The sequence below is a fragment of the Quercus robur genome, chromosome 6, assembly GCF_932294415.1.
Source record: "Quercus robur chromosome 6, dhQueRobu3.1, whole genome shotgun sequence".
Classification (NCBI taxonomy): domain Eukaryota; kingdom Viridiplantae; phylum Streptophyta; class Magnoliopsida; order Fagales; family Fagaceae; genus Quercus; species Quercus robur.
The window spans coordinates 18,069,952-18,081,663 of NC_065539.1; the positions used below are offsets into that span (position 1 = coordinate 18,069,952).

The following is an 11,712-nucleotide window of genomic DNA, read 5'->3' on the forward strand; positions in this document are numbered from 1 at the left end:
TCTTGTTAATTAATGCTTCTCTAAAACTCCATTATAAAAACATAAGCACCTCAGCCCAAAAATAAACAGCTACCCTCTCTGAAAACTCTTGATTTATTTGCCATTTTACTTGTGGTTTAGCTCTCCTTAAGCTCACCACTCATCCCCCTTAGACCACACTCACCTAAACTCAGATATTCCTTCCCTCCTTTACATAATCATAGCTCCTAAAATGTCTCCCAATTAGCCACAAACAGCCCACTATTCACTAAAACCTTAACCTCAGTGTTAATTCCATCCCACTCACACAAAGCAGCCCACATCGCCCCATTCATGTCTTATGGACACACACTTACCAAAATCTTAGTTTAAAATTTACTGCATTGAGCTAGGATCCCTCTCTCCCTTCATACCATGCCAATTAATCATTTCCCTCTTCCCATGGAACCTTTAATTTTTACTTTTAATTTTACTGTTGAAGGATATAATGTATATGTAACAATCAAACTCTTCGCTCACATTGATGTAATGATGGCTGGAAGTACAATGAACTCCCTTGACCGAGACATGCAAAGACCCCCAGTAGTTAATACATACCTAAATTTATTTAATCATTGACCACTGGACAGTGTAATTCCACCTTTCTCGTTGGGAAATCTGTTTTTCTGGACTAAATGTAATTTTACCCTTACCGTTGGAGATTTTATTTCACTTGTACTATCAGACCAGGACCACTAACGTACTAATTAAGTATTGTAACGTGTTTTCCATTAGGCTTTTGTTGCTGTTTTGTCAAGTGCAGCCTTTGTTTCTTGCTTGGATAGGCTTTGCCCTTCCACCGAAAGCCTTTGGGTACCATCTTAAGAGCCCATAGTCAAGTTTTGGCTTGGCTTCCCAACATTTTAGATAGAGGCATCAATTTCCCCCTTGACAGCATTTACCTCCAACTACGAAAGGTATCAGAAGTAATTCGGCAAACAAAGTAACACTTTATTTATAAATAGATGTCTAATTACCACTCTAAACAACTAGTCCAGTAAGATAAAATAAGTGTAAGTTAAAATTTAAAGAGTGTTTTGTCACCACACCTTGGTGATTGTAGGTAATAACCAGATTAAGGAAAATAAAAAAACGAAACAGAAAAACAATATTCAAACAGGCAAAAATCTTCTTCAAACTTATACGACAGGATCGGAGGACTGTGACAAAGCAGCATCCTCAGCAGGCTGTGTTGGTGGTTCCTCGATTGGCTAACTGGAGGGGAGTTGCTAGGCCTGTACGTCTACGATAGCATTGAGGTTACTGGTGACTTCAAGGTCGACCATCTCCATGTGCGTATCAATTGCTTGCACCAGCTCCCGCATGTTAAGGGTGTCCTCCTCATCGACGATAATGACTTGACTTTGGACGGGGGGACGGGAGCCGGATAAGGAATGTGCTCAGGATTCCTTAGTGGAGAATCCTCAGCTACCCCTATCGCTTGTAGGGCTGCCAACCACCCTTCCCCGAACCTGTGATGCCAAGCTTGGTGGACAATAGGCTCCACGAAGTTTTCGGCATTCACAAAGCCTTTGTTATACCATTTGTTCTCGCAGGCATCAAGGGTCGCTTTAAGGTCAGCAACCTTGTCAGCCTAAGCTAAGTTTAGGCTTTCAACCTCTGCCAGTTTCAGCTCCGTGCTCCCCAATTTGGCCTCCACCTTGGTTAGCTTTTTCACTGCCACCAACCGAGCTTTCTCGGCAGATTGTGCCCTTTTTTCTGCGGCCTCAGCAGCCTTGTCCTTTTCCTTCACCATGGTAGCCACGATGTCCTTAAGGGCCTTCTCTCGCTCAGCATCCTCGACGAGCTCCTTCAGCCTCTCATCATGGATGTGGGTCAGCTATACAGCCTGGTAATGCAATAGTGGTTAGTATGAAGGTAAAGGGAAAACACACGCATCAAAATAAATGGGAAAGTGAGAGAAAGTTACCGCTATGGTGTGCCACTGTAACCACCTAGCCAGCAATTCCTCGGTGCCATCCAAAAAAAATTGAATATCCTCAGGCAGTAAAAGTCCGTGCATCAAGCTCTGCGCCACCCGCCCCCTTCACCTTGGGCCCAGGTCCTTATACTAGCAGACGTTGGCAGAGGCTTGTCGCCGAGTTTGAAGGTAGGCTGCCAACCGAGCTCAGGCTGTGACGAAGATGCCACGTCAGTGTCAACCTAAGCAGTGGGCCGGGAATCATTTACAGGCTCTCGAATCGTAATCCCGCCCGATACTCGGGGAGGAGTCCTCGTAGGAGCATCACTTGGAATTCTGGGCGATTGGTCTACTACACGCTATTTCTTTTTGGCACAGCTAGCTTGGGTTGGAGAAGGAGTCCGATTCTTGCCTTGAGGCTCTTGAGGCTGAGCCATAGGTTGAGTGTCGGGCAAAAACCGGTCAACAGTCATTTTCCACCTGGTCACCATCTCTGTGTCTTGGTCGGCCTCGGCTGCTTCTAGCTCGATTGTTCAGGCCTGAGCTTTGGACTCTTCAACAGAGGCGTGGACTTTACGACTTTAAGACACACATTCAGCCGATTCGTCTCTCACCGGTGCGAGATCCTCTATTGTAGTATATCTGGGGCCGAGGTCTCGAGCTTTACCAACTGTTAATGAGGGCGAAAGAAAGTTGGCATGCTGAACGTCGATGTATGACAACAACAGGCTATCCATCAACTAAGCTGGCTCGAAAGGCTGCCAAGTAGTATAAACGGGATTGCACCCGAGAATTTGGTGCGATGACTGAAGCTGCCCGTCGGAGTGCACCAATATTTCAGACCGAAGTATGAAATTCAGGTCTCTTACGTGCACCACTCTAAGGTCTGGCTTAAACATTTTGCTTTTTGCATCCAAACAATAAAAAAGTTGGTTAATGCCTATTTGAACAAAATAATCACAGGTAAAACGCAATTAACAAATAAAAGATATTCAGTACTGACCAACATAAGTGGGCAGAGGAGCTCATCAGCAAGTCAATTGCCACTCACCCGGACGAATTCTCCCACCAAGTTCCTATTGGAGTCAGGAAGGCATGATGTAAGCCATACCCACATATCCCTAGTCTTTAAATAATAGTCGGACCTAATATTGTCGCATAAACTATACATAAAGTTGATGTCGTGATGGTTTAGTTGCAACTCGTATATTTGGTTTAGCCTACTGACACAACCCACAACTCAGTAAAAAATATGGGGGGGGGGGGGAGTTAGTCAAGGCATAAGCCATAGAACCTAAGAGTACCTACAATGAGAAGGTCCACGAGAAACCTAACCCCATCCTCTAATATAGCCATTAAGGAAAAAAATACTACGTTTGGGCCAGAGCCCCTCTCGAGAACAATATCACCCTTGTGACAGTAGGCAATATCGACATCCCCAGGGACACCATAGGCTTCTCTAAAGTTGGCCAAGGTAGCCCTAGGTGCAAGAAGATGAGAATATCTCATTCCTAAACTATGGAGTGAAGAAAAATTGAAAGGAAGAAAGAGTAAAGAAAACTTAATTTGGGCTCTAGAGAGTGATGATTTGGAGTGAAGTGTTTACGCATAGGAGAATGATGATCTGGAATGAAGTGATTAAGTATAGGAGGAGAATGCTCGGCAGAGAGGAAGTTGAAGGAGAAAGGATGTAAAGAGTGATGTGGGAAATCAGAGGGAACTATTTATAGGGTCTAAATGGGGGTGAAAGCATTTAATGAAAAAGGGAGGCGAGAAAACTTTCTGAATTCTTTTTCTAACTGCCACGCGTGCCGCCTCGGTTCACGAACCATCAGGTTATAATGACGGTTACACCTGACAGTCTGGCATGACGCACCTTTCAAGAACACATTAATGAATGCCTATCTGCTCAATCACTAACGCATGAGCTTCCTGAGGAGCCTCTGACGCATGCCTTCCTTGATTCATGCTTGGGATCCGAACATGAATCAAAGGGGGACAATTGTACAGGGTTGGGCCACAGGCCCCACGGGCCTTGGGCCCAAGCCTCACGATACATTATATAACCCCATCCCTATTCCGGACCTTTAGCCTCGATCCAGACACCTCAAGGCCCAGTCTGGGCCTAAGAGCTAAAATGAGACTGCATCGTCTTAGATACCTAAAGCAAGCCCCTCCCGATCCTCTCTAACCCGGTTGGAGGCGTTATTACTCGGAGACACCTTGTACTCGACTGCCCAATAATGCCTTCGAAAATATCGTTGCTGAGTGAACTTTTGGAGGTGGAAATTAGTTCCAATGCCATTACCTCCTTTCCCAACAGAAAATCCACTTAGAGATGATGGAATTGGATCCTCGTTCGCACTAGTAAAGGGGAGTAATCATAACACCTCCACTTACCTCAGCCTATAAATAAGAGAACAGAATGAGTAATGGGGGTTGGAGAGTGGAGAGAGAAAACAAAGAAGAAAAGAATAACTAAATGAGGAGAGAAAATGAGTAACTCCATGAGGTAAAGAGAAGGATCTGAGGAAACAGGAGTGCATTTGGGTCACCGAGCACAAGACCACCCATAGTAGGAAACCCAAAGCCAACCACACAAATAGATTGTGAGCCCAAGAACCATATTTTGGGTACGCATAATTGCAATATCTAAAGATAACCTATTTTTCTCTTATATTTTTCTATTGTGTAGTCATATATATATATATATATATTTTCAAAAATCTCTAGGCAGTGAATCTTCTGATTCTTTCATATTTTTTGGTCTTTCAAAAATTTTAATATCTGAAACCAATTAGTAGATTTTTCACATGATATTGCATGTTCAACTAATGACTTTTTTATCAGATCGTAACACAAATTGAATTGAAATAGGATAAATTCATGCAATGGTATATGTGGGGGCCAGTTAATCAGGAGGTACTGTTAAGGCTGTACTAACTAGGCCTATGGCCTAATCCGAGGACATTAGATCATCCGAGGTTGTCCAGATAAGATTATAAGGGGAACGGAGTAAAGAGAAGAGTAGAGATAATATGAGATAAGTCCAACGAAGGTCCGAGGAGAAAAGCCATCTCGGCAACAAGGGTCCGAGGTCAGTAAGAGTGCTATATCATCATGGACTTTCTTCGAAGTTACATCACAACTAAGGATTGGACGTTGGACAAGGGGTAAGAAAGGAGAAGGGCAAAAAATATATTTAAAAAGCTGCTACTTCCGTATTAAATGCCTCCCAACCAACTCTCTGGCCGCATTAATGTGGAGGTGATCCCTGAACAGTGGTCAAGCAGCCTTACAACTACTAGTTGATGGTTCTGGAGGTGTTGGATGGGACAGTAAGGAGTTCCCCGAATCTAACCTACATGTGTGGTAGGGATGATACCAAGATTGTAGTATATAGCATGAGAAGATGTACTAAAAAAAGAGGATCGGAGAGGAAATCACGCAATTTTTAGGATAAGACTGTAAACTCTTGTAACTCTGTTGATAAACAAGACAATATAATATCATCTCCTCAGGCCACTCCGAGGACAGAGTTTCTCATTCTACTTGTGTTTAATAGCCTTAAATCAATAAATTCTATCGTCTTTCTTCTAAAATAGATCTAGTTCTTTCATCCACGCTCTAAAAATTTATTGTTTGGGCTTCTTGAGCTAAAACCCAATTCTATATTGGGTCCAATCCAATTTCAATCTTTACAATTGGCGCCGTCTGTAGGAAGACTTGATCTATTCTAAACGAGATTCGGTTACAACGTTCACGATGGAGGAGGCAGGTCCACACCAGGCAGCAGCAGGACCACACCAGGTAGATGTTAATCTACATCAAGCAGAATCAAGGGGTTCTCAGCATGGCAATCCGCGTAGGAGCTTTGAACAAAATGGGGGTCGTGAGGGAAGTGTGCACACAACTCATACTAGTAAAAGTCAATCTCGAGGGAAAAGCCATGTTTCCCATGCAAAGAATGACAGAAACATGCAACGTGAAATCGACGAGTTGAAGGGGGAATTGCGTCATGCTCGGCGAAGACGTTCATCGCCTAGCTCCTAACCGTCCTCTGAAGAGACAGATGGTGCTAGTTATAGGCGGAGATCTAGAACTCCGCCCAGCGAGACCTTTTCCTATGAAGAGGAGCACCACCATAGACGTAGATACAAAAGCCCGCCTTGCAAAGGCTTAGGGAACGATGCCATGAACAAGGCGCTGAGTCAATTTTCTAAGTCACCCTTCACATGGAATATAGAAGATGCGAACCTTCCTCGGCGATTCCACCAACCCACATTCACCATTTATAATGGTCGGAGAGACTCGATAGAGCATGTCAGCCATTTCAGTCAAAGGATAGCCGTTCACTCCCAAGATGAGGCCTTGATGTGTAAGGTCTTTTCATCTAGCTTAGGCTCGATGGAGATGAGGTGGTTCAACGGTTTAAGGGCGAACTCTATTGACTCTTTTAAGAAACTCACCCAGGCTTTTGATACTCGCTTTATTACTTGTAGCAGGGTTCCTTGGCCTTTGGGATCCTTATTGTCTATGTCCATACGAGAGGGTGAGACTCTGAAGGCTTATTCAGATAGATATTGGGAGATGTTTAACGAAATAGAAGGAGATTACAATGATGTGGCCATTAGCACTTTTAAGGCTGGTCTTTTAGCCGAGCATGATTTAAGGAAATCTCTAACTGGTAAACCTGTTACTAGTGTACGCCAACTGATGGATCGGATTGACAAGTACAGAAGAGTAGAAGAAGACCAACTACAGGGGAAAGAAAAGGCTAATGTGATCCCTCAGGAGAGGAGGGATTTCAGGTCGGACTGGTATAATAATAATCGACCTTGGAAAGACTTTGTTGGGCAGTCAGGATCTACCAACACCCAGGTGGTTAACACTGTGTTTCGAGAGCCAGTGTAACAGGTATTGGAGAAGATTAAGAATGAGCCGTTCTTCAAATGGCCAAACAAGATGTCAGGAGATCCTATGAGGCGCAACCAGAACCTTTATTGCCACTATCATCAGGATCATGGACACATAACTGAGGATTGCAGAAACTTGTGGGACCATTTGGACCAATTAGTCCGAAAAGGGAAGTTGAAACAACTCTTGCATCATTCCAGTGGTCGGGGAAATCAAGCGGGTTCAGAGCTTCGGGGAGATGCTTCTTTGAGACTCCCCTTTGGCACAATAAACGTTATTTTTGCTGTCCTGGGGAGGACCGGATCTTGTCCTTCCAGAGTAATGTCAGTATCCTGTTATCCGGCCGAGGAGTCTAGTTCAATGCCTAAGAGAGCTAAGATGGGCATCCCATTAGTGTTAAGTTTTTCAGATGAGGACAAAGTTGGAACCATACAGCCCCATGATGATGCTCTTATGGTTACGTTGAGAATTGGTGGATACGATGTGAAAAGGGTGATGATTGACCAAGGCAGTGCTGCTGACATAATGTACCCTGACTTGTATAGGGGGCTAAATTTGAAACCTGAAAACTTAACAGCCTACAGTTCTCCTTTAGTGAGTTTTGAGGGTAAAATGGTTGTCCCAAAAGGTTAAATTAGACTACCTGTGCAGACCAGCACGGATGTGGTAGAAGTGGACTTCATCGTCGTAGATGTTTTCTCTCCCCACACGGCCATTATGGGCAGACCCTGGCTTTATACCTTAGGGGCCGTCTCCTCTACTCTTCACCAGAAGATGAAGTACCCATTCAACGACCAAGTTTTGGAGATAGTAGGAAATTAGACTACAGCCCGACAATGCCTGGTAGCGGCTATCCAACATCGGCCTGAGGCGGAGACCTCAGCCACCGCTGATAATGGTTTATAGCAATCAGAAACCCCGGCGTTACCCTTCAATGGACTAGCCGACGAGGCGAAATGTGAAGATCAAGAGAGGGTAATCATTGGCGATGATCTGGAGAAATTCTTTTAGGTTGGAGCTAAGCTGCCTTTGCAGGAGAGGGAGCAATTGGTTGAATTCCTCAAAGAAAATGTTGATGTGTTCGCATGGAGCGCGTATGAAGCCCCGAGTATAGACCCAAGTTTCATCTGTCATCATCTAAATGTTAACCTTTCCGTCACCCCGAAGAGGTAGCCACCTCGGCTTCCGTTAAAAGAGCACGCCGAGGTTGTCAGAAATGAAGTAACCAAGCTTAAGCAGGCAGGGGTTATTAAGGAAGTTTTTTATCCTCAATGGTTAGCCAACACGGTGGTGGTGAAAAAAAAGACTGGGAAATGGCGTGTGTGCGTGGACTTCACAGATCTCAATAAAGCCTGTCCCAAGGACTCTTTCCCTATGCCTCGGATAGACCAGTTGGTGGATGTAACGGTCAGTCATCCTCGGATGAGTTATTTGGATGCCTTCCAAGGATATCACCAAATACCGTTAGCATTTGACGATTAAGAAAAGACAGCTTTTGTCACTCCCATTAGAAACTTTCACTATAAAGTGCTGCCTTTTGATTTGAAAAATGCGGGGTCTACTTATCAACGGATGATGACCAAAATGTTTGAACCACAATTGGGCAGGAACATCGAAGTCTATATTGATAATATGGTTGTAAAGAGCAAAGTGGTGTTTGAGCATGTGGGAGATCTTGCGAGCATTTTTGGAATTCTGAGAAAGCACAAGCTACGTCTGAATGCTTCAAAGTGTTCATTTAGTGTAGGCTCCAGAAAGTTCTTGGGCTACATGGTGACTCACAAGGGAATTGAGGTGAACCCAAATCAGATTAAGGCCAATAATGGCTTGCAAGCACTTTAGAACCCCAAGGAGGTCCAAAAATTGACAAGGATGACTGCTGCTTTGAACCGATTTATCTTGAAGTCAGCTGATAGGTGCAGACCCTTTTTCCTTTTACTGCATAAATGGAAAGGATTTGAATGGACCGAGGAATGTGTTGTAGCATTTCAGCAGCTGAAAGAGTACTTATCTCGATCGCCTATCATGTCCAGTCCTGAGGTGGACGAGGTCCTATTTGTCTACCTGGCGGTTGCCTCTTATGCGGTAAGTTTTTTTTTGATACGAGAAGACAGTAGCATCCAAAGACTAGTCTATTACGTAAGTAAGTCACTTCATGAAGTCGAGGTGCGGTACTTATCACTGGAAAAGGCCATCTTGGCAGTAGTGCATGCTACATGAAAACTCCACCATTATTTCCAGGTGCACACCGTGGTGGTTCTAACTCAATTACCACTCAAGTCTATACTTCGAAGTGCGGATTATACTGGGAGGATTGCTAAATGGGGCACGATTCTAAGGGCTTTCGACATCAAATATATGCCTCGTACCTCTGTGAAAGGCCAGCTCCTCGCCGATCTAGTAGTCGAGTTTGTTGAACTTCCAGAGGAAGTAGAGGTGAAGCAACATGGCATGGATGAAAAATCAGTTGACCTAATCTCCACACAAGACTCCTCATCCTGGAAAGTATATATGGATGGAGCAGCAAACCAGCGGGGAGTAGAAGTGGGGCTAGTTCTGGTATCCCTTGAAAAGATCACCATTGAAAAGTCCTTAAGGTTGGGATTCTCGGCTACAAACAAGGAAGCAGAATGTGAAACTTTGTTGATGGGAATGGCTATGGTCCAGAAAATGGGTGGAAAGGCAGTGGAAATGTTCTCAGATTCAAGACTAATTGTAGGCCAGGTAAAAGGGGAACTGGAAGCTCGAGATACAAGAATGCAAGAATATTTGGGTCAAGTTAGGCGTATGCAAACAAAATTTGAATCCTTTGACTTATCACATATCCCCAGAGGTGAAAATACCCATGCAGATTCCTTGGCTACCCTTGCCACTTCCTCGATATGGAATTTTCCCCGAGGGATATTGTCAAGGATTTATGGATCGTCACCCTAACGAGGAAAGATTTGCTCTAGATCCATCAAGTCAATTTGGGGCCGAGCTGGATGGACCCTATACTGCTATTCCTCGAAAGGGATATATTGCCTGAGGAGAAACTAGAAGCTGAGAAAATACGAAGGAAAGCTCCTCGGTTTTGGTTGTTCGAGGATAAAAAGTTGTATAAACGTTCTTTTTCTGGGCCACATCTGCTTTGTGTACATCCCGAGATATCAGAGTCACTCCTAGAGGAACTACATGTAGGAATTTGCGGAAGTCACATAAGGGGAAGATCCGTATCTCACCGGGCCATTACTCAAGGATACTAGTGGCCAGATATGCAGAAAGAAGCACAAGAATATGTTAGAAATTGTGACCAGTGTCAGAAATTCGCTCCAAACATCCACCAGCCTGGAGGAGTTCTTAATCCTCTTTCCAGCTCTTGGCCTTTTGCTCAATGGGGTTTAGATATTGTAAGTCCTTTCCCTAAAGCACTAGGAAACAAAAAGTATCTACTGGTCAGCACGGATTATTTTACTAAGTGGGTTGAAGCTGAACCTTTGGCTAATATCAGAGATGTAGATGTCAAAAGATTTATCTGGAAGAATATCGTTACTTGATTCAGGGTTCCCCATACCCTTATCTCGAATAATGGCCTTCAGTTTGATAGCAAAGCCTTCAGGCAATACTGTTCTGACCTGGGGATAAAGAATAGATATTCCACTCCGGCTCATCCTCAAGGAAATGGGCAAGCTGAAGCTGTTAACAAGGTTATAGTGAATGGACTTAAGTAGAGGTTGGACGAGGCAAAGGGAAAATGGGTGGAGAAATTACCACATGTCCTTTGGACGTATCGAACAGCGCCTCGACGGTCAACAAGAGAGACCCCCTTCTCAATGACATATGGAGCCGAGGCCGTAATCCCTCTGGAAATAGGTTTTCCAACGTTGAGAACTAATGCATTTACCCTGAACAGTAATGATGGGTGGTTGGAAAAAAATCTAGACTTAATTGAAGAGCGAAGGGAAAGTGCAATGGTCCAACTGGTTTACTACCAGCATAAGCTTAAGCAAGGTTATGATACCAATGTAAAGCTGAGGCCATTGGCCGTAGGAGATCTGGTACTGAGGAAAGTTTTGGGAACCACTAAGAATCCAACCTGGGGAAAATTAAGGCCTAATTGGGAAGGACCATATCGAATCACTTCAGTGGCAGGAATAGGTGCATACTATTTGGAGGATCTAGATGAAAAAACTGTACTCCACCCTTGGAATGTAAACAATCTAAAGATGTATTATTATTAATAAAAATAGTCATGTTTAGTTTTCCTTAAATTTATTCCGATCATATATCATGTGTTTCCTCATCTATTGAAGTATTAAACAGAAACTAAGTTATGTCAGGTTTCTTGGACCACAAATTTAATGGAAATTAATACCCTATGACATCTATTGAAATATTAAACAAAAATTAAGTTATGTCAGGTTCCTCAGACTACAAACTTAGTGGAAATTAATACCCTATGACATCTATTGAAGTATTAAACAGAAATTAAGTTATGTCAGGATCCTCGGACCATAAACTTAGTGGAAATTAATAACCTATGACATCTATTGAAGTATTAAACTGAAACTAAGTTATGTCAGGTTCCTCGGACCATAAATTTAGTAGAAATTAATACCCTATGACATTCATTGAAGTATTAAACAGAAACTAGGTTATGTTAGGTTTCTCGGACCACAAACTTAGTGGAAATTAATACCCTATGACATCTATTGAAGTATTAAACAGAAACTAGGTTATGTCAGGTTCTTCGAACCACAAACTTAGTGGAAATTAATAACCCTATGACATCTATTGAAGTATTAAACAGAAACTAAGTTATGTCAGGTTCCTCGGACCACAATCTTAGTGGAAATTAATATCCTATGACATCCATT

The 11,712-nt window shown here is 43.3% G+C and overlaps 2 protein-coding genes across 2 annotated transcripts; both read left to right on the forward strand.

Moving 5' to 3' along the window:
• The first annotated feature begins 6,346 nt into the window (after window positions 1-6,346).
• Window positions 6,347-6,853, forward strand: LOC126689933 (uncharacterized). Its single transcript, XM_050385089.1, has one exon. The coding sequence runs from the start codon at window positions 6,347-6,349 to the stop codon at window positions 6,851-6,853; it is 507 nt and encodes a 168-aa protein (XP_050241046.1).
• Window positions 6,854-6,904: 51 nt separating this feature from the next.
• On the forward strand, window positions 6,905-7,489 carry LOC126689934 (uncharacterized). The gene has a single exon (XM_050385090.1). It carries the CDS (start codon window positions 6,905-6,907, stop codon window positions 7,487-7,489), a length of 585 nt encoding a protein of 194 aa, XP_050241047.1.
• Window positions 7,490-11,712: the final 4,223 nt, after the last annotated feature.

What these genes read in the sequence shown, in the direction of transcription:
- LOC126689933 (XM_050385089.1), top strand. Translation starts at nt 6,347, where the DNA reads ATGGAGATGAGGTGGTTCAACGGTTTAAGGGCGAACTCTATTGACTCT.
- LOC126689934 (XM_050385090.1), top strand. Translation starts at nt 6,905, where the DNA reads ATGTCAGGAGATCCTATGAGGCGCAACCAGAACCTTTATTGCCACTAT.